At 38.4% G+C, this 23,338-nt stretch overlaps 2 protein-coding genes across 9 annotated transcripts; one reads left to right on the top strand and one right to left on the bottom strand.

Annotated features, from left to right (window-relative positions):
- The first annotated feature begins 683 nt into the window (after window positions 1–683).
- Window positions 684–8,507, top strand: LOC103717919 (LRR receptor-like serine/threonine-protein kinase GHR1). 2 transcript variants are annotated; one of them, XM_008806495.4, is made up of 5 exons: window positions 845–1,212; window positions 2,261–2,445; window positions 2,521–3,658; window positions 5,312–6,865; window positions 7,834–8,507. In XM_008806495.4, the coding sequence occupies exons 3-5, from the start codon at window positions 2,593–2,595 to the stop codon at window positions 8,415–8,417; spliced, it is 3,204 nt and encodes a 1,067-aa protein (XP_008804717.2). In that variant the 5' UTR covers window positions 845–1,212; window positions 2,261–2,445; window positions 2,521–2,592; the 3' UTR covers window positions 8,418–8,507. The 2 variants fall into 2 exon arrangements, with proteins under 2 accessions (XP_088574127.1, XP_008804717.2); XM_088718001.1 differs by having other exon boundaries at window positions 684–2,445.
- A 2,718-nt stretch (window positions 8,508–11,225) lies between these two features.
- Window positions 11,226–22,189, bottom strand: LOC103717917 (uncharacterized). 7 transcript variants are annotated; one of them, XR_015976219.1, is made up of 10 exons: window positions 22,012–22,161; window positions 20,572–20,991; window positions 19,174–19,345; window positions 18,597–18,894; window positions 17,764–17,836; window positions 17,533–17,644; window positions 16,139–16,205; window positions 13,567–13,646; window positions 13,202–13,495; window positions 11,226–11,430 (listed from the first exon to the last, which is right to left on the bottom strand). XR_015976219.1 is itself a non-coding variant. In XM_008806490.5 (9 exons), exons 1-8 carry the CDS (start codon window positions 22,075–22,077, stop codon window positions 13,238–13,240), a joined length of 1,458 nt encoding a protein of 485 aa, XP_008804712.3. In that variant the 5' UTR covers window positions 22,078–22,189; the 3' UTR covers window positions 11,226–11,430; window positions 13,202–13,237. The 7 variants fall into 7 exon arrangements, 6 of the variants coding, with proteins under 6 accessions (XP_008804712.3, XP_008804709.3, XP_008804711.3 ...); XM_008806490.5 differs by lacking the exon at window positions 16,139–16,205 and having other exon boundaries at window positions 13,202–13,474; window positions 22,012–22,189; XM_008806487.5 differs by lacking the exon at window positions 16,139–16,205.
- Window positions 22,190–23,338: the final 1,149 nt, after the last annotated feature.

Below are 23,338 nucleotides of genomic sequence, written 5' to 3'. Positions count from 1 at the left end.
ACAAAAAATAAAAAAATTGTTCACCAAACTCATTATAAACAGAAAAGTTTAAATATATTTGAGCCTGTACAAAGTCTTCATTATTTTTAGAGTTAGATACTATATCTAGCTAGACCACAGTAAATGTCCCAAGAGAAGGATGGCTAAATCACAGTTACTTGTTTTTCTTTCCTTTTTTTTTTTTTTCTTTTCTTTTTGGCTAAAATGGATATACCATCCAAAAAAAAATCAAAAAATAACAAATTTTAGAGCACACCTGATAATCTTCTCATTTCTATCTAAAGGATCTCTCTAAAATAGTTATCTACGTAAGAGGCTATCGAGATCAAGCCACTTTTTACCGTAATTTAGATATCCCAGAACAAAGGATAGTAACCGCTCATCTCTCTCACACTGGATCCAGCTACAGTTACTCATCTTCGCAGAGTTACTTATCTTCACAGTGCAAGCTTACCCCATTAGAAACCGTTAAAATTAAAAAAAAAAAAAAAAAAAACTCTCTCTCTCTCTCTGTGTCAGCATTCACATGGCACCGTTCTCTAGCAGTAGGGCTGGAAGTTAGCGGTCAAAATGACTCAGGATCTAACCTGCGCTGGGCCCCACTGCCGCTAGAGGAACTCTAATTTAGTAGTCTTGTATATAATTACTCCCATTTAAAAAAGAGCTACTCCTTTACTCTTTCTAGCATCGGGGAAACGAAAAATAGAAGTTGGGAAATATATTAAGGAAAAAAGGGAGTGTAGTTAAAAGGCCTCTTTATTAATTAATTAGCTGGATTTTAGAAGTATTTGGGGTCCGCGAGACAGTCACGGCTTTTTGGCGGGTAAGGAAACCTCCGTTAAACGAAAGCCGCGAACAGGAAACACCATTAGCCCATTTTCCCATGCTTGCTCCTCCCTTCCACTCTCTCACTCTCTCTCTCTCCCGGGGAGTTTTAGGGTTAGGGTTTCTCTTTGTGGATTAGGGTTTTTGTTCCCTAATTATTCTCTTCTACTAGGATCATTTTAGAGTTCTTCTTTTCTCCTGTCTGTGGTCTGTATCAGGGGGGCTTGGGGGGGACTTAAATGGCGGGGGAGCTTCGCGGGCCCGCGCCATTCATTAAAAGCTGGAAGCTTCTCTAGGTTTGGTCCCTCGCAGCGGTGGAGTTGTTGCCCTCTTCATTCGCCCCCCTGTTCTTATATCGGAGAAGAAAAATCTCTCCTTTGCTCCTTGGTAAATCTCCAGTCCCTTCTAAAAGTCGCCGTTTTTAGCTGCTTCAAGCTCAAATCTTTGGAAAAGCTGAGAGTTTTTGGGCTCTAGCTGTTAAAACTCCCATTTCTGGTTCAATGGAGATTTTTTTTTTCTTTTTTTGGCTGGCAGAGAATTTGTAATCGTGTGTAAGTAGAGTGATGCCGCTAGATTGCTTTTTTTTGTAGTGAATGCTGGATACTGGCAGCGCTAGATTTCCTCAAGCAAGTAGCATTTTTAGAGTTTGGTGTTCTCCAAGGGAGTGAGAGAGTTGTATAAAGCTCTTTTTGGGTCTTCCCAACCCTCTCTCTCAGCTTTACAAAACCTCTCTTTGAAATGCTTCAACTGTTCTTTGATTAGCAGCATTTTATTAAGGTTCGAAGAGGGCTAGACAGGGAGAGAGGGAGTTTTAATATTGCTTTTATAAGATGATTTAATAAATTGTTCCACGTTGTCATTTTCTTCTTATTTTGTGCTAGACCAGGAATCTTTTTTTGAAGTAGAGACAGTTCACTTTAGGGGTTAAGTAATCTTGATTGCAGAGTTTCAACCTTTTGATTTCAATTTTCTTTGTGCCACGGTTGTGTTTATTGCAAATCTGTGCTATCATTATGCCCATATCTCTGGTGCTAGACTCAGGACTTTGTGCTTGCTTAGGGGTTTCAAGCACTTATTATGTGCATCTCGTGTATGCTTTAATGATGGCTTGAACCATCGACCGTGCGCCCAATTAGCTTCTACCACTGCCCTTCCATCATTCCCAGCAGACTACATTATGACCTAGACTGGTAGCAGCAATATGCTTGTTCTGGCTTTTTGATACTTTCTATCACTTTGACTTTGTTGGAATCAATTTTATTTTTGAGTACAATGTTCAATTCCTTCATTTTTATTACTGTTGGAGCAGTTTTCCTTTTTTTTGTTTCTTTTGGTTTTTGTTTGAGTTAAAGTAGCTGATTGTGACAGTCAATGAAGCTGACTTTGCATTTGGATGTTTTGGTTTCGGCATTGCAAATGCAACTTACCTATGCAGCTTTGTGTGTGGAATGCTGAGACATGGGAGAAAAAAGAAATCTGTAACCATCCAACTTCCTTCTGGAAAGGCACCTGCTGGTGATATGCTTGTCCGGTTCAATTCTGGCCAAAGTCAGACCATTGGTAGCCCATGAAACACATCTAGCAATATATGATGCGTCTAAAACTGAGTGTCTTCATCAGGTAATGTGTTATCTTTGAGATCCATGGCTCCATGATGAGTTCTGATTTTTCTCATGAAATATATCTCCATTTCAGTGGGTTCCCCAGTAAAGTCTTTCTGCCCCAATATCACATGCATGCTACTCACGCAACAGGCAACTGGTCTTGATGGGGTTGTTTAGAAGATTATTGGTGGTATTTCTTGTTGTAATCCCTTCCTTAGCTCAGCTCCCCTCGCAAGATATCATATCCCTCCTTGAGTTCAAGAAGGGGATCACCCATGACCCTACTGGCTACATCTCAGACTCGTGGAGTGAGGTGTCTATTGACTTTAATGGCTGCCCTTCATCTTGGAATGGCATTGTGTGCAATGGTGGAAATGTGGCAGCTGTTGTCCTCGACAACCACAGCCTCTCTGGCACTGCTGATCTTGCTGTGCTTGCCAACCTAACAATGCTTGTTAAGCTCTCGATGGTCAATAATAACCTCTCTGGGAGATTGCCGGACAATGTGGCTGAGTTCAAGAGCTTGAAATATCTGGATATCTCCAACAATGCATTCTCCGGGGAGCTGCCTCAAGATCTTGGGAAGGTTCGGAGCTTGCTGAACCTGTCATTGGCCTGGAACAACTTCTCTGGGCCATTGCCTGACTCTATTGGGGGGCTTGCCTCGATGCAGTCCCTGGATTTGAGCCACAACTATCTGTCTGGTCCCTTGCCCTTGTCATTGAAGAGTCTTAGGAACTTGGTCTCATTGAATCTCTCGTACAATGCTTTCACAGAGAAGATACTGACTGGGTTGGAAAGGATGAGTAATCTGGAGTCATTAGACCTGAGCTGGAACCAATTGGATGGTGGCATTGATTGGAATTTTCTCATGGACTCAAGCATTGTTCATGTCGATTTTAGTGGGAATTTGCTCACCAGTTCAAACCCAAAGGAGCTAAAGTTCTTGTCTGATATCTCGGATACAGTTAATTATTTGAATCTGAGCAACAACCGACTAACTGGGTCGCTGATTGAAGGTGTTGAGTTGTCTACTTTTGGGCGTTTGAAGGTGTTGGACTTAAGTTATAATCAGTTATCAGGGGAGCTGCCAGGCTTTAATTATGTTTATGATCTTGAGGTTCTAAGGCTAGGAAACAATGGCTTTTTTGGATTCTTACCAAGTGGTCTTCTGAAGGGGGATTCTCTTGTTTTAAGTGAACTAGATTTGAGTGCAAACAATCTGTCAGGTATGCAGGTTCAACAATTGAAACATAAAATGTCAGTTTCTAAATGAGATTGAATGACTTATCATACTTGAGTATAATATATTATGTAACAGGATATGTGTAGGTCTCTTATGGGGCCTGCCCCTAACTTTTGGAGCTACTTTATATCTTTGTATTAATTTCTTAAAATTTTATTTTCTCATGGATTCAAACATAGACATAATTTTAGAGTGGGTATAAATTAGTTTGGGTTAGAAGTTTAAGTCTGAAGGTATACTTTATGAATAATTTTTGTTTGTTCGGTTCCATTTTGCTGATTGTGATATGCATTTTAGAAGACCATTGTAAATGTGGTTAATTTACAACATGTGGAGCAACACATTCAGTCTGTTTCGCATTTTAGTTTCACCTTTTGGTATTACTATCACTATTCTGTAGTTCATATGTGTCTGAATATGTAAGCTGATGAATAGATTGTCTGCATGAAACAAAATGGCATGTTTATGGTCATATCAATGCAATGTTGCTATCATGAAACAAATCACTTGGTTTAAGACCATATTTGATTTACTGCTTTCTTCTCTTGGCAAACTCTCACCTTGTAATTGTTTTCTTTTTTAAATATGAGAGTGATTAGGATGCTTCTTTGGAGAAAGCCAAATAATCTGTTAGGCAGGGAGGGAAATCACCTGGTAAGTCTGAATGATTTGGAGTATGCAAACTCAAGGTGTAGTAGTTTGGAGAAAGTGGTTAATGGAAGAAAGAAGATATCCACATACTCAAACCGATGCTGAAATTTAAAGTATGATATATTGTATCAATTGCAGGTAAGAATTGAAAGAAATTAGTTGTCTGTGAGGCTAACTGGAAGAATCTGCGCACATATAAATACATGCAAGTTGTAGGATATACATGTGGGATTGCCTCTAGAGACCGTATAATCAAATAGAATCGAGAATTATTTTCTGTTCATGTGCTCAGCTTGTGCATTAAAATTTTATGTCTAGGTTTCCTCCAATGTTAATAAGAATGGAAAACATCAAACATCAGTTTTGAAAAAATTGCTCCATGTATTCTTTGTGATTCTACTGTATGAAAATATAGGCCTCCACAGCAATTCCCTTCTTAATACTCTCTTATCCTTAACCAAAGATTGTAAGACAGGCCTTCATAAAAATTTCAGGTCCAACCATTATTTAGAAAATTCTCTTTAGGATTTCATGGGCATAGAGATGTACCTTATGGTGTTCATGGGGCAAAGGTTTCTGATTGCTTAGGCATACTGATGGTTTTACTTATATGTCTACATCAGAGACAAATATTGGCAGTTTTGGATAAAGTGCTTTAATGAAAAGTGCAATGCAAAGTTCACTGTCTAGTAGGGAAGATTTATCATCCACATTAATTTTTTATGTTAAATTATTTAACTTGAATTTTTTTTTTCTTGCAAAGCATAAGTTCTGTAGTCCCTTAAGTGGATTAGTTCTGGACAAATGATTCAAAAGAAAGTGCTTTGCTTGAGTAATCTGTGTCGTGTTTTTGATTTTTTAACCTTTTCTTTTGGAAATAATTTGACATCTCTAGTGACACCATTCCATCTAGGAAGTTGCAATTAATATAATTCTATATTTGTTTGCCTTTGCAAACTAACATTTTCTTCTTTTAATATTGCAGGACATATTAATATGATCACATCAACAACTTTGCGTGTCCTTAATCTTTCCTCTAATGCTATTTCTGGGGAACTTCCGTTGCTGACAGGAACCTGCACAGTTCTAGACCTATCAAAGAATCAGTTCACTGGAAATTTGTCTGTGATTGCAAAATGGACAGATGATCTTGAATATATTGATCTAAGTGAGAATCAGTTGATGGGACCCATTCCGGAGGCAGCCTCACAGTTTTTACAGCTTAATTACCTCAATCTCTCCCATAATGCTCTCATGAACACCATCCCAGAAGTTCTTGCTCAGTACCCCAAGCTCTCTGTTCTTGATCTCAGTTTTAACCAGTTCAGCGGTCCTATTTTAACCGACTTGTTGAAGTCCGCCACAGTGCAAGAGCTTTATCTTCAAAATAACTTACTTGCAAGTAGCATAATTTTCTCTCCATCTTCATCGAAGAAGTCCAACCTTCGTGTGCTTGATATTTCTGGCAACCATTTCAATGGCAGTTTTCCGGATGATTTTGGCTCCTTGACTGGTCTGCAAGTGCTTGATGTTTCTGCAAATAAGTTCTCCGGTTCTCTGCCACCAGCTGTTACTAAACTAATTTCCCTTACTGCCCTCGACATATCCCTCAATGACTTCACGGGCCCACTGCCTGCAACATTACCTGGCACCCTTGTAAAATTCAATGCCTCTTACAATGATCTATCTGGAATTGTCCCAGCAAACCTGAGAAAGTTCCCAGATTCTTCTTTTCATCCAGGAAATTCTAGGTTGCAATTTCCAGGAGGCCCACCTGGAGCTGGCAGTGCTCCATCTGGAAGTCCTGGGCACAAGGCAATCAGACCTTTTGTCAAGGCTGCAGTTATAGCAGCTTGTGTTCTGGCTTTGGTGATTTTAATCCTTTTAGCAATTCTTTTGCATTACAAGAGGATTTCAAGGAAATCTCAGTCAGAAAGGGTTTCAGATAAAAATGCTCAGAGGAGGACCTTGCCAGATACTACAGGGACCAAAGGCAGGGAAGCTGGTGGTGCATTGGTGGTGTCAGCTGAAGATCTTATAGCTCCCCGGAAAGGTACTTCATCTGAGATAATTAGCCCAGAAGAGAAAATGGCTGCTGTCTCTGGCTATTCGCCACCATCCAAGAATAGCCACTTCTCATGGTCACCAGATTCGGGGGATACATATCCACAGGAAAATCTGGGAAGGTTGGATGTCAGGTCACCGGATCGGTTGGCAGGAGATTTACATTTCTTGGATGAGACAATCACACTGACACCAGAAGAATTATCAAGGGCACCAGCAGAAGTATTGGGAAGGAGCAGCCATGGGACTTCTTACAGGGCGACACTCGATAATGGGGTGTTCTTGACAGTGAAGTGGCTCAGAGAAGGTGTGGCAAAGCCAAAGAAAGAATTTACTAAAGAGGCAAAGAAATTTGCAAATATCAGGCACCCTAATGTTGTGGGGTTGCGAGGTTACTATTGGGGCCCCACACAGCATGAGAAGCTTATCTTATCAGATTACATCTCACCTGGAAGTCTTGCTAGTTTTCTTTATGGTATGCTTTCTCTTCCCCAGTTTACCAACTTCTGCAATACTTTAACATTTAATTTTGGTAGTTAAAGTTGCACCCTGGGGAGTATTTTCTTGAGGAAATGACAAAGGATATGCATAAAATTCAGCTTTCCCGAAAGGATAGAGATTTTATGTGTTTCTTTTCCCTTCCAAAAACTTTTGGTGGTCGTGTCCCACTATCATTAAAGTAACACATTTCTTGCCCTGTTTGCGTACATGGGATGATTTATACATCCAATAGGAGTTGTTAATGCTGATACCTTCCCTTGTCTGAAAATTTTATTTATTGAGGGTTATTTCTCAGTAGGATAAAATAATATGAAATAGTGGTCTCTAGCAAAGGGCTTTCCGTGGTAATGTTCTTTTATAAGATTGGTTTTCAACCCTTTTCTCTATTTCTTTTCCTTTGGTTTGTATAGAGAATTTGATCAGTTTTCTAATGCGGATCTGTTTGGTTGGTCTTACTGATGAGAGCCTTGAAATATATCCAGCAGCCATCAGTCATCTATTTATGAGAAACAAGCATTAAGAAAGTTCTATAAAGCTAAAAGTTTTTGAACATATCTAGGAAGAAAGACATTCTTTTGCTTCCTTAATGTAAGACAGTAACTTCGCGCTTGCATGCACCATAAGCATTAGGATTTTTGACTTGGTTGATCTTGTAGATAGTTAACTGACTGTTTTAGTGAGTTCTGATTTTGGGAGAGAATGCTTTATTTGATTCTGAATATTCTGTTCATCACTGAACACCTGTACAGATCTGAAAGTACTATTGCATTTTGTTTTACGGTACTTCAATAGAAGCTTTCTTTTAGCCTCAGCAATATGAGTACTTCTTTTACAAAAAGAAAATTCTACTCAAAAAAAAAATAATTAAAGACTGGACCACACTATTTGATTACCATTAGAAGATCATGATACAAACTTTGTTTATTGATCTATTGCTTTCAGATCGACCTGGAAGGAGAGGCCCGCCATTAACCTGGGCCCAGCGGCTTAAAATAGCTGTTGATGTTGCACGTGGCCTAAACTATCTCCATTTCGACCGAGCTATTCCCCATGGCAACCTCAAAGCCACCAACATACTACTGGATGGCCTCGACCTCAATGCTCGTGTCGCGGACTACTGCCTGCACCGCCTGATGACCCAATCGGGGACCATCGAGCAGATCCTCGACGCCGGCGTGTTGGGCTACCGTGCCCCGGAGCTGGCAGCATCCAAGAAGCCATCCCCATCCTTCAAGTCGGACGTGTATGCCTTTGGGGTGGTGCTGCTGGAACTCCTGACCGGCAGGTGCGCCGGGGACGTCGTCTCAGGGGAGGAGGGAGGTGTTGATCTTACCGACTGGGTGAGGCTGAGGGTGGCCGGAGGTCGAGGGTCGGATTGCTTCGATCCAGCCATGGCCCCTGACATAGCGAATCCAGAAGCTGCTAAGGGCATGAAGGAAATGCTAGGGATAGCTTTAAGATGTATTCGCCCGGTTTCAGAGAGACCAGGTATCAAGTCTGTCTATGAGGATCTTTCATCCATATAAAGTGCTTTGTTTGATCCCTGTGTGTAGGACAACTATTTTTGGCAAATGCAAGTGCTGGCCTCGCCTTGATGCCTAGCAAGTTTGATTTGAGGTTTTTTTCATAGTTCACACATTATTCATTCGTGTTCTCTATATTCTTATTTAGCATTAGCAGCATTTTTTTCTTCATATAGGTGAGGACTGTGTATGCTGTTATTAGCGGAGAAAATTATGTCCTACATCGCATGCACTAAATGGCTGTGTATGCTGACAATCACAATCGTTCTTTTTTTCTTTTTTTTTTTTAAGAACGATTGTGCACCGAGATGAGCGCCTATGGAAACGAAGCTCGTTTTTATTGGCTTGCATGTCCACTAAATTTTAAGGACATAAGTTGCTTCTTTGTACCTTTCAACCTTTTTCTCTGGTCATCTGATGTAACTTTAGAAATGGTAATGTATACACCAAACACGTCAGCAATCTTCATAACCCCAGAAAAAAAAAGGCACCCAACCTACTTCACTGGTGTGTCTTAAACACAGTTATAATTCAAAACCACCTCTGTAAGAATTCTCTCCAGCCAACACCATCTTTGAAAGTGAGGGATTAGCTGAATCCAAACAAGTTCATAATTTCCCTACATTTTGCCTGTTACCAAGGACTTCTGAGTCAGCCCCATCGAGAACACACGTTAGTGCCGGTATCTGATCTTTGAAATCCCAGTTCCTGAGCTCCAGTAAACTTGTAGGTAATGAGCTGAGATTCCTATCTTGGCATGGCTTGCTCAATTCATTTAACACTTTGAAATATGGCTACTTCACTATACTCTCTCATTAAATTCACAAATATTATGAATGCTTTACATGAAAAAATTATTGTACTTTTCTGCCCAGCTAGCCCTCCCCGTGCTCATCTCATTTGTCCCATGTAGAAGGATTGACCGAATGATACCTAGGACCTCAATTGACACCCACATCCATCCACATATGCACTGCGCCAATACCATACCACCCCATGGGATCAGAGAGCCTAGTAGGGAAGGATAGCTGTATTTGTAACACATCGAGAGGCATCCACCATCGTTAAACAAGCAATCTTTCTCCAACGGATCAAAATGTTATGCCTCACGTTGATGCTATTGTAGTCTTCTTTTACCTCCACCATGCAATGGAAGTAAAGGAAACACATGCCATTAAAAGATCGCAAAATCCACAATCCATCGCATCTAGTAATATTGTGAAATTTTAGCTGGATCAGATCCACCGTTGAGCTGGTAGATCAATCCAATCATGAAACAATATGCACAAATACGTTAATATTATATTTTTTTTTTATTGTTATATATATTGGTTTTTGCTGGATTAATTATTTTTTCCTGTGCATTAGTAGGGTTCGGGAGGTCCCGTGCGTACCTTCTATCACGGAACTTTTCCTTAAGACTTCATAATAACATCCTCCCTGCCCGCCTCCTTCACCACCGTCTTTGCCCAAGTCCCTTGCCTCAACACCTTTCTCTGAACTTTCCTTATGTGCAACACTAGCCTCCTCCTCCACTCTGCCTCCTCTATAGCCATGGCCTAACCCATTCGCTTCTATACCACCAAGCATTGCCTTTGGGCCCTTGTCCCGTCCCTCTCCTGTACCTTCTCCACCTTCTTCGGGGCTTGCACCACTACCCACTCTCTCCCTGTGGAAACCTAGGTCTATGACCAAGCCTTTGCCAGCGGGAGCTTTGACACCAACTTTTTCATCCAAAACATTCTCATGTCCATGTATGTTGAGTGCTTGCATCCACTCACAAGGTGTTCGACGGAATATTTGCCAGATATGCTCCACTTTTCCCCAAACTATCCTCTAACCTAAAAAGTAAGCCTCCTTATAAGTCAATTACTGTAACTCAAATTGCAATATGACTTTGAGTTGCAATGTAACTTCAACTACAAGGCTCCAAACAGCCTCTTAGGCCAAGATCTGGTAATATCAGTGATCATAGTCATATAAATTAAAATTAATTTGATGGATCATACCTCTTAATGCATTTAAGCACACTTGCATAGCGAGAAGAATTTGATTATTCTTGTTTGTGCTATGTAAGATTTCATCCAGTGATGCACATGAAATAAATTGTTAGTAAAGGTGGGGATCAGGTATTTCACAAATAAGATAACAATATAATAACAAAGCCGGCTTCTCAGCAAAGCAAGCCTTATATTAGTAGATTTGATATAATTAGAGTTTCTTCCCGAACATTGGGAACCTTAGGCAAATATACAATTGATACATGTCAGTCCACTTAAAATATATTGGAACAGTATGTCCCACTTGAATCATGCAGTCTATTTTGTAAGAGAGGTGTTTAGCATGCAAGCAATAAACCATATGTAATATTTAGGGGTGATTCAGCCCAAAGAATTATTAAGTAGCCTCAGGTTATTCAAGTTGTATTCGATGCCAAACCTATGAAATGCAGATTCTAGATCTCAGCTTTTTCCAATTTCATCCTAAAGCATTAACTGCAACATCATTAAAAAGTCTTTAACCCTGGCCAGTTTGAAGAATCAATATAGATCTCAGCTTTCTAATGCAGCTTTAGATCTTGAGCTAGAGTAGCTAAATACTTGAAAAATGATAAATTTTATCCTATCATGAAGGGAATATAATTTTCACATCTTATTATACAGCATTGCATTTCTTCTTTTACACACACACACACACACACATACATACATACATACATATATATATATATATATATATATATATATATATATATATATATATGTATATGTATATGTATATGTTAATGTATTTATATGTGTACGTACGTATGTATGTATATACTGCACTTCCATTCTCAAAAGAAGCACAGATGCTTTATGACAACAGTGTTAAGAAGATCTCAGAGCAGTAAAAGGCATCCCTTTACCCATATGTACAAATTTTGTCAATAACATGATCCAGTACTCTTCATTCCTTCTCATCCTCTGGGCTGCTTAATAATAATGCACGCTTCTCTTATATCAACTACTAATATCTGAAAACATAAGTGAGAAGACACATTAGAATCGAAATGAGTTGGCCAAATAATATGAAAAATTTTGGCCGCACAACTTGATTGAAGGTCCTAGCAGTTCCAACTTTTTTTCTCATTGAAGGTCTGAAGTATAAAATGATCGAGAGTGAGTTTCAATTGATACATCACAATGCTTGCTCCTTCAATTAAAACTAAAAGAAAAAATAGAATCATAGTGGTTGCTGAAGAAAATTTCCACTAGTGGTGGTACTCCATTGTCTTGATATCATTGCTTTCCACGTACTAAAATTTATAAGCTTTGATGTCGGAAAGAAAATGATATCAAGTAATAGGACAAAGAAATTGCAATAAGATTTTGGGACAAAATTCTTATATTTGAGAATTTTTGATGCAACCTTGCAGAAAATGGTGATTGTGGAACCGAGCCTGCCCCACATTGTACAGCAGCAATGTTTATGCGAACAAAATTCTTCAAATAATCTGGTCCAGTTATGAGGTTATTGAGTCAAAATAACATAAAAAAGAAAAATTGACACTTAAAAACCAAGAAGCAAACAAGCTGCAAGAGTAGATTCAAATTCTGGAGTATCAGAAGCAACTAGGTGAATAATCTAGGAAAATAAGGATGTAGATCTTAAAAAAGTGAAAAATTAATATAATTTTAACTGATTTCCTTATATATTTTAACCGAGGTAAGGACGGTCTTGATATAAACATCCTTGCTGATTCAGAAAATGACATGCATTAGGAGTGCGTGATGAGAGTGAATACTTTAGAAGATATCAACTATGAAATATTAAAAGTATGTTTCACTTTAAATATATCCATTATGTGACAAGAAGAAAGGCTTCTGCCAAGGCTCATTGAAGTATGCTAGTACCGAAGTCTTATGTTAGTGGAATTATTCAAAGGTTCATTTAAATTTGTGCCATTCTTTTGGAACAAATCATGAAGCATAAATGTATTGTAGTCAAACTGGGTGAAAGCCCTTTTTCCCCCCATGTGTACCAAAGATAACCCAGCACCATGGAAATTACACAAGCATATGTACATTTGAAGCATATCCTGGCTTCAGATATAAACTTGAAAAGGCTTTTGGCTTTTGAAGGTCAATGAAGAAGATGAAAATCGAAAAAAATGGAAAAAGTGGAGGCCCATGGCCAATGGTATCACATTGCTATAAGCAGGACATCTCTATGATATGCATATGTATTCATAAATGAATAATTTGGGAAGACATATGCGTATGAGAATATTTGGATAAAGAAAGCCATATGCTTCTTCAGTATCTGATTGACCTCCTGATTAAAGAATCCAAGAAAATGTTAATCAATTGTTTTAAACCTTAGGCTAATAGGTGGAATGCTAGAAAGCACAGGGCGATGATCTATCAGTTGGTTTGTGTTAGTGAAGGAATTGAAGGGTTTGATAGAAGCTGCAGTTCATAATTAAGGAGGGAGGGAGGGAGTGAGGAAGGGGAGCCTGGAGGGGGATGAACCAACAAGACAAGTTCTGTAAAAGTTTTAAACTATCTGTGACAAATAAAGTAACCTTACCTGTTTATTTTAGCAAATGGGATTTCAAATTGTAATTAGATAATAAAGTGGTGGCAAGTTCATACACTAGAACCACAGGAAAGTCGGCAGTAATTATTAACTATGTATTGAAACTCTCAAAGTTTAAAGTCATAAATGAGATCCTTCTGTATTAGATAAAGTCAAAAAATTCCAATAAATAATGCCTGTACTCAGAGACAATTTTAATTTATTACCTGCAATGGAATTATTAAATAATGCCATCCATGGTGTTAAACAGCAGCATTATTCCCGATTTCTTGCTGCTGGGGAGCATCCATGTTTTCGATTTCAATATTGTTGATAGAATTTGGGCGATTCCCACCTCCTACATTTTGCTGGAGAAAAAAATGCAGATTCCACCTAGCTCTCTGTGACAAGTAATCCCGAAATAGAGAATATGCACTGACGGCGATTCCAAATCCGATGAATGAGGATAGTAGGACCATTACTACAGTTGCCGCTTTCAGCTGTAAATTTGTAGACAAGAACTGAAATTCTAGCATCAGGATACTAAAATTTTGCTATACTAAAAAATCTATAATGTGAACAGTCTACTTACCACATGATAGAAGATGTAAGCACACATTGTTACAACTGCAAACTGAAAAAAAGCATACACCCATATGCCACTTCCGCTTGCTGAGAGTGGGGTACCAGAGTAGAATATCAGCATAAGCAAAGAAAAACATCACCATCAGAAAAGCAAGAGGAAGAAAGGAGACTATATAAATTCATGCATTTCAAATATCTACAAAATATATACTGCAAAGCCACGAAGCTATGCATGCGCATGCGTGCACGAGAGAGATTGAGTGAGTGAGAGAGAGAGACCCAGCATGCGTATAAAATTTGCTGAGCTTTTGGCAACAAATTCTACAAATCTTGCATGCTCTACTTCTAGTTTTCAGTTAAGTGATTTTTCATCGATGCTCAATCCAACGGTTTCCGTCGAACTCTTGTTTTTCTTTCTCCCCCCCCTCTTTTTCTTTCTTTATTGTTACTTGAGACCCAACTCATGTCTTGAATGTCATTTATTGATCATTTCTACAATAAATTTCAGTTCCCATTGTGTACCCTGAAGGGTCCTACATGCCTTTCCCTAACTTGGTCCTTTCTGGTCTAATCATCAGATCGTAATGTTGATACCTTTCTTCACATTGCTTAAATGCTTTTACATACCCTAGGTGTCAAGAATTTTGTTCAGTCACTCATCATACACGCACCAGATGTTTGACTTTCTATGCAATAGAAATTGCTTTGACAGCTTCAATTCTTATGGCCTCTATACTCATCGTTTTAGTTTTAAATGCACAAGCACTCACTCTCAATTATTTTCTCCAAATTCCCTTACCATCAAACAAGCCTTGATATGAGAATCATCAAGTGTGACATTTGTTCGTAGCTTGTATGCCATCAGAATTATCTACTCAGATTCCTAGCAGCATCTTTTTGTAGCTTTACAATGCTGACCCAACAATACTTTCAGCTTCCTTCCTATTAGTTGACTTCTTTGGCAGTCTACTTCAACTGCTAACTGACTTCATCATCCTGCACACCTAGTTGTGGAGCTGCTTCACTATCTTATCAACCTCTAGTTTGTATTGTTGAATCCAGTGCTTAGGTGCTGGTCTAAGTCATTCCATAAGGTTACTTTTCACAGCACAGGACCCGATACTGGGTTCCTTGGACATTCTAGAGAGAGAAAGTAGAGAGAAAGTGGAGAGAGAAAGTAGAGAAAGAAAATGGAGAAGAGAGGAACAAGAGAGAGAAAGAGAGATGATTCTCTCTCCTCCTCTTCTTCTTTCTTTCTTCTCTCTCTTCTTTCTTTCTTCTTCCTCAGCATAATAGAAGAGGGAGAGAGGACGGCTAGTGGCTATGGTCGGGTGGTCCGGCGAGGTGGCGGTAGGCAGTGGTGGCCGGTTGGCCAGCCAAGAAAAGGTCCGAAACAGGGGAATCAGACTCTCCTTGACTTCCGGCCATTGGCCGCTCACGGACGGCCACAGCTCTGCCGTGGAGGAGAGCAGAGAGGCCGTGGCCTCTACCGGAGGTCCGGCGCCCAGAGGTGGCAGTGCCGGTTGCCAAAAAAAGAGAGAAGTTCAGCCAAAACAGAGGTAAAAATAGGGTCATTTGCCGATCGATTTTCGGCCGATTTTTCAGCCGGCGGCCATAGATATCGGTCGTGGGAAGAAGAAGATGGCACAGGAAGGGAGTCCAGAGCATTACCTCAGCATCGGTGGCGTCCGACAGCTCCGATGGAAGAAAGAAAGGGAGGGAGAGGAGAACGAAAGGGGAATGGAGGAGGAAGAAGGAAGGAGGAAGGAAGAAGGAGGAGGTGGCTGTGGGAGCTCGATGGAGTTGGGGGGTTTCTATAACCCCCAATGAACTAGGTTGCACCGGCTATACCGACCGGCCGTTGGGCAATTGCAACCGCCTCCAATGGCCGCAACACCCCGACCGGCTCCTTTTGCTAAATTTTAAGTTTTACCTATGATCAAATCTATTGCTCTGATACCATATTTAACAACCCAGGACCTCACCCAAAATCGCTAGCCGAAAGATATTATTTAAGTTCCTTGATCCTGAATAAGTATCCAAGCTCTACCCAGCGAATAACCGATGTGGGACTAAACACACGCCCGCACGGATCCTCATAAGATTATAATTTATTTGACCTATAAAACTCATAACTTTTGAGAAAACTGCTGCAGGGATGGGTTGACCTTGAGAAGAACCGTTAACAGTTTGATTTGACACGAAAAGTGATCAATGAAAAAGGTTAAGAGAAACTCTATTTGCTGGAAGTTTACCATAAAACGACATATATAGACATGTTAGATACTCGATGGTGAAGATTGTTTGTGCAACAAAAGCATCCATGGGAAGGTGTAGGTCAAGAATAGGGACTTGAGTTGTTTGGAGGTGTTGCAGCGGGTTAAGACGAAAAGTGAAATGAAAAGGCTTAAGATAACATCAAGAAAAAAGTGAGACGAATGGTGAATTGGTGTTGTTGCACCATCAAATTACCAAGTGTTGCTCTTTGGAATTGCATCAAATGTTTGATGCATGAAGTGCCATGAAGGAGATAAAGAAGATTTTAGCATTATTCATTAAATAAATAATAGGCTTCTTACTTGAAGGTCGAGTAATGAAGAAGCCATCTATACACCACCTTTTGACCCATTATGACATTTGCAACTCCTAAAAGGAAGTAAGGATTAGAATATCCTTATTGCCGAAGAATAGATGAAGAAAAAACAGACAAATGAATGAAGAAATGAATAAAAGATTGGTCATGTGGCTGCATCTCAAAGATTATTGTAGGAGCGAAACAGCCACTTTTCATAAGAAAAAGGGAGTTTTCATCTGATAACAATTGTTAAAGGTATGTAATAAAAAAATAATGGAGTGTCAATGCACATGTAGTCATAAAAAAAAACATCTATCTATTATATAGATAACATGCTTTTCATTGGACGGTTGAGTGACAAAGAAGCGAACTGAACACCCCCTTTTGGCCCTTTGCAACTCCTAACATGAACAAACTACTAGGATTAAAATCTTGGCAACTTCTTGTTCAAACATTTTCGTATTTCTATTGCTATAGTGTCTTTTATCCTCTGGCTTCCTTATGGGTGATCATTCTGATGGCAAAATATCAATTTTCAGTGCATCTTGATTTTATATTTTTACTATTATCTGTATATTTATCCATTTGCTCGAGTTTGTGTTTCAATCTGGTCCATTGACTCTTAAGTATGCCTCAGTATGATCCAACCCCCTCTACCAAATCATGCCTTACTTCCCTCTTCATCTAAATCTGTTACAAGACTGAGAGAATCTTTAATGGGTTGCTCCCTAGTGTCACAAGCTTAAACTGCATAAGTAATATGATTCGTCTTGCTACGTGCCAATTGGCCCTAATGGTAGGCCCTTCTCTTAGATTGCAAAGGACCTGTACCTCAACTGGAAGATATAAAGTTGAGGGCAAGTTTAAGACATTCACAATCTACAAAGAAGAAACCTTGATGAATAAAAGGAAACATCCTTTTTCTCTCTTTTTTTCGGTGGAGGAGGTATAAAGTTTAGTAGCGTATTGAATTGTATATTGCATTATAGCACAATATTGTCGAGTATATCATCCCAAATATGGTTGCAAAGTCTGTACACTGGTTTTATCATATATTCCCTTGATATGTGTCCTATTTAATAAGTTTGTCTAGAGTTTTAGATGTTCGTCCAGAGTTAGCACACTCATTTTAGTACTTTCTACTTTAACTAGTACACCATTTTGTACAAAATCTATATCATATAACATAGGATCAATGAGGCAATTAGATTTCCTCAGTTCTCAAATTAATTAGTTATTAACTTTACAAGGTTTATGAAACAACCAATAGTTGTCTAGAGAATGAATTATATGTTGAGAGGGTGTATATATATAGAGACACAAACACACGTAAACAATCAAAGGAAGAACAAGAATCATGACAATGAATAAAGTGAAGAAATGATCAAAACCTCTTACCCACTAGAGAAGTTATCATGGATGATAGAAAACCAAGAATACTACCGAGAGGCAAAGATATAGCCAGAATATGTGTGCCTGTATCAGATGCCTGTTTCTTCAAAGTTGTCGTCTAGTAGGGTTTACAGAGAACAAAAAATTAGACAGCATCGACATATGCCAACTGATATGTCAGTTACATAATCAGGAAAATGATTTATTAGTTAGCTCTGCAGGCAAAGAGTTACATACCATAACAAGCTCCAGGAAACATATATAGGAAAGCATGCTGAATGCAATCAGAAATTGCATATTGTTGCAAACCCTGTTAGAAGCAAGAATGGAAAATATTTACAGCCTTAGAGCCATATATGCAGACATTGAAAGACAGTTTGATGATTAATGATTCTGATAGTTAAACTGCAAACTTGCATTCATGATGCCCATCTATATCCTTCCAGCATCTGCTCTCATGGTTATATCTGTTTGAAAAACTGTAGAACAGTGCACCTTGTGCTTTACTTCTTTGAACTAATGGTAGAAGTGAGTTGGAATATTTAACTTAAATTATGGCACTGAGCAAGTCGCTGTGGTAGCTGTAATTCTATGAAATTGGTAACCAGGAAAAACCTAACAACATGAGGAGGTCATACTCTTCCTTGAGTTTTCACTCAAGAGATCCCCATGATCAATACAATCATTATTTCTACTAATATTAATATGTTGAAGAAGTTGAACAGAGGAATCATATACTTTTTAGTGCAGATAACCAACAAAGAAATTTCAGTTTGGAACATATATTTAATTGATGGGAACTTAAAAGCATGTAATAGATGAATAACAATCACATAGACTTAATGCATGCCAGGGTCTGCGAATTTGATTCCTAATGTCCATATCGATAAATATAATGATAGTAAGGAAAATGATATAAAGATACATATGGATTTAATTTATTCAACCAAAGGGATGGAGTTTTAACCATGTGATTTAGTGTCTCCTCAAGATATTTTCTTCAGGGTAAAAAGTAAAAAGATCAAGATCCTGTACAGCAATAAATGAGAATCTTCATAATCTGTTTTTACCTATCGTGGGTAGCTTGCCTCTGCCGAAGTGCATTTGGCGGCTGGACAATAGCAGTCTGAGGATTCTGTAATCTCATTAAAGTCACAGGTAGGTTTTTAACATCCTGCTTGCAGATGTCGCATGTCTTATTACCTTTAATGCTAAACCATTTGACCGCACACTCCTCATGTGCAAGTGCAAGTTCACCTTTGCAACTGCACTCCATCTTCAGAACCTGCCTACCATCCTTGAAATCAAGAAAGCATATTCGGCAGATTGCCTCTTCCTCAAGAATATCTTCCCCTTCTTCTTGAGTTGCTGCAAGTATAAATTTAACAGAACATCTTTAATGTTTCCATAATGAATATAAATAAATGTCCATATTGCAGGAATTGATATGGAAAACTTGATTTGGTGAATAGAATTTAAAATTCAGCTTCAACCATTAAAAATTGGCAAGGAATTCTTATCATCGGTAACAGATAAAGTACTTCAGGCTTACAGACAATATTATGAAACAAGAATAATGAAACAATAATCAAGAATTTAATAACTTTGGCATGTACTGATGAGAGAAACTTGCAGAACAGTAAGCACCTTCATTTGCTTCTACAGCATGATTTGGCGAACCACCATCAACAGTAGAGTGCGAGTTTGCTGACATTACACAGACTAGAACCCCAAATGAATTGATCTGCTGCAAACTGCTTTTGACATTGCCAGGTAGTGAAAATGAGCGTGGAATCTGCTTCCGAATATCTTCTTTCTGCTGAATAGACAATAATCCACTCGTAAGAAGCTCAGAGATGTAATTACAGGTTTAACATAAAACTTCAAAAGGAATTTCTATTCAATTGCCAAATACATTTTTTTTTTCCGAGAACAACTCTAATGTACACTGTAGATTAAATTATCTAAGATATAAAAACATGTTCTGAAAGATTTTTACATGAACCTAAAAGCAATATCTGTTTAAAACAAAACAGACTGGAACCAGACATTGTTTATGAATGTGGAAATGTGTAGACGTTTTTTAGAGAACTAGGACAGGTAAAGCCCAACCTGATCCTAGAGCGGCAGGATCAAACTGAGGTCTCTTGGATCAACAGAAGAGACTTTACCAACTTGGCCAGTTGGCAACCTCATAGAAATATGCAAATGCAAACAAGACATAAATTTACTTTTCATGCATGTCTTACTGATCTCAAATGCATAGCAAGATTCGCCTTTAAAGAGTGGACATAATTTAGTTTGTCCACTTTAAACATAATACTTCGAACATTCAATATTTGCTTTTATATATAGGCACATCTGTTAAGTTCATCAAGGAATCATCATGAACTTCAAGGCATGGTCCACACTGATGATTGCATGAGAGGAAGAGACGATGATAGCAGTGAACAATACACTGATTCTAAAGGCAAATTTATGGTATCTCTATCATATATATGTCATTTTGTTTCTAACTTCAGAGCAACCCCTTTAAGGTCCCATTGCAGAAAATATGTATCAAGCAATATCCTTTATCTTTTAATGCATATGTTCAGATTTTTAGACGATTTTGTTTTTTTCTGGGTAGTGTAAGTCGGTGAAAGTTCTAGAAACCATCTTTAACCCATGAACAAAGTAACCTAAAATAACAAAGTGTATTTTTTATTTTATATATTAATTTTCTTTTCTGCAACAACTTATGATAAAAATGGCAGTGAATTAACAAAAACACAAAACAATGGAATAGAAGGTCTCATCTGCAAGCATAAGAGAATATTTCCAGCGATAGCATATGCATCTATTGGATTATATTAGTTTTAGAGGAGTAGAAATGCACCTACTTTTTGATATTTAAATTCAAACTATGTATGCTCTATCTCTTGTCAGTAGATGTAGTGCCATTTCTCCAATTTATCTTACATCACAGACCAGCAACTGAAGACATGATCATGTATGAAGCCAATAACAAAAAAAAGAAAAAAAAAAGAAAAAAAAAGAACTTACATCCAAATCAGAGAGGTCAATTTTGAGATTCTCCTGTACAGATGGAAGACCTGAACCGGCCGCTTGTGTCACAGGTAAAGAGCGTGTCCTATGTGCTGATACAGAGGACACATCTTTGGTCAGAGAGGATGGCCTCAATGCAGAAGTTTTCTCCTGCTGTTGTTCTGAAAACAGCGCCTGAGTGAGAACTGCCTGATCACATTGTGGGGTCAAATCTGTGGTCTGAAACCCGAACCGCGGAAGCTGATTTCTGATGGATGATTTTATCCTTGCTGAAGTCTGTCTCGGAGGTAACCCTGTTTTTCTAGTTGAACTAGCACTAGATTCCAGAGAAATAGTTCTTTCCAAAGAAGTAGGCAGTGGGGTTCCCAAGGATCTTGATACAGTTTCTCCTTGAACTCTTTCACCTGCATCAGATACCTGAATGGCCATTTAAAGACCGATCAATGACATGTCTCACCATATAAATATCTTGTAACATTAGACAATGTGAATTATGCATCTAAAGAAACTAGCAAGCTTTGGACATTCGACTAACGATTGATGACATATAAAATTGAGAAAGGAAAGTCATCAAAATGATGCGAAAGATTAACAAAATCATTTATAGCTCATCTGATTGAATCATGATAATCATCATATGCTTAAAGCAAGACTAGTTTTCCAAATTAACTTTAAAAGTTTGCATCTTGATGCTGTATAGACACGACACAAGAAGGGCTTCTCATCAGTGCAAGCAACACCCAAGAAGATGTCATGTCTCATTTCCTCTCCGAACGTCATACATTAGCCAAAAATCATTTGAGACCCTTCAACAGTTTCTCTAAGAGAAAATCAAAACAAGGCTTGCTTCTACATTCATGGTGATGTAGGACATGACCGACATCCAAATCTATCAGAAAGCTAACATATCTAAAACTCACAGATTTCAGGTAGTGCGACCACCATCCATTGACAAGTATAATCTACGAAACATATTCAATGGTTTGCACTTTTTTCCAGCATATACCAAGTACCAGTAGAGGTGTATACAAAGCAAGAAGTTCTTGATTCACATAAAAAAAATACAGGCCACCATTTACAGTATCAGAAGTATTCGAAACCTGATTTTTTTATATTTTACTTGAATATATGTTTCCACCGTAACCCAATCTCGTAAGAAAATATTCCCTTCTCAAATTTACCATTATCCGAACTTGCAAACCCAATTTCCAATCTAAATATTCCTCTATTTTTCCCCTTCTTCCTTGAGACATTAAAAGCCACCTCTTTTAATCTCAGTATATGACTAGAAATCGATCCCACGCAATTAATTGCTAATGTCTCATGCCAATTCATACAGAAAAGAGAAGAAACTTTAATTATTATTTTTTCGGCAAAGATCTCAAAAAAAAAAAAAAAAAGACAGAACAAATGCCCATAGAATTAACATAAAAACACCTGTTGATCGGAAAGATTCGGAAAAGCTTCCTCAGCCGTTCGCGATGGAGCTCCTGAACTCTCCATCAAACGTTAAATTCGAAGAGATGGCCAATTGGAACGCAAGAGATGAAGCCCCCTCGCTTGAGCTCTGAGACGGTTGGGACTTCCGATAGATGGAGCGCTCCCGGGCTTTAAATAGGCCGTTTAAGTTTAATTCAGTGTAAAGTACTGTCTGATACGAGGCCCCATGAATTCCCCAACTTCTTTTCAAAGGGGTTGGTTTTCCTTCATTGTCGTCCTGGATTTTAAAGTTTTTGATTAGAATAAAATTGGGCTCAAATCCAGTACCATGGTACCAAGAAAATGACCTTCATAACTTGATTTGTTTGATTATTTTTTTTAATGATTTGTTTGATTTGACCTGTAGCCTTCAAAATTTGCGAATTAAAACTTATCCTACAAAAGCACACCAAGCACACCCTATTTCCTATATTTTCTAGAAACATATGCCTTCGAAAAGGGCAAAGATACAAAAGAGAACATTGGATATAAACAAAAGAGAAAGAGAACAACGTGAATCTATATTCGAAGTACACTTTGAAATTTTTCTTGATAGACATTATCGTCATTGCATTGAGAGGAATGATTGTATACGACAATATGCAATGCAACAAATGAGCAAATATACGTAATTTCTAGCTCCAGCTTCTATATGACATGAATTTTCTTTCAAAATCACTTGCTTTTATCCCTCGTGATACATGCTAGATATATAGAGATTTGCTATCACAAGAAGAGCTCCATTGCATCTAGGGTTGATTATAGATGACTTGATGCCTAAACTATATTTATTTTCAGTCATGTTTTGCATTGGGCTCATTTAAAATGTGATATTTTTTGTGCCTAAGCTTGGCCCAAGTCATGTTCAATCATTTACGTATTAATCAATATTCGATTGATTGGTCTGAGACTATCGACAAATAAGATTTGTCAGATATTACTACAACTACTTGAGATGCGTTTGGATAACTGATCAACTCTAATTGTATCCCTTTCCTTCTTCCCATCTTATCGCATATTTGTCTAGAGAATCTCAGGCATTCCCTATCACCATAATCCCACATATAGTTAGTTACTTCTATGGTCTTTCACCTACAACCTTTCTTGGGGATGCTTGCCAACTAGACACCTTAGGAAAAAAGCCAACATAATCTCCTGTGATGCTGAAGGCTAAGAAAAGCCAAGTTGATCAATCACAGAGTATCATAGAAGTTCACTTCCTATTCTATTGATTCTCATATCATGTGCAATATAGATTGGAAAATTCTTTGGAAGCTTTAGGAGT

The sequence above is a fragment of the Phoenix dactylifera genome, chromosome 1 (assembly GCF_051530095.1).
Source record: "Phoenix dactylifera cultivar Ajwa chromosome 1, Ajwa_hap1_PhDact_Kaust_v1.1, whole genome shotgun sequence".
Classification (NCBI taxonomy): domain Eukaryota; kingdom Viridiplantae; phylum Streptophyta; class Magnoliopsida; order Arecales; family Arecaceae; genus Phoenix; species Phoenix dactylifera.
Note: the sequence above shows the minus strand (reverse complement) of the source record. Positions and strands in the feature narration are given on the sequence as shown.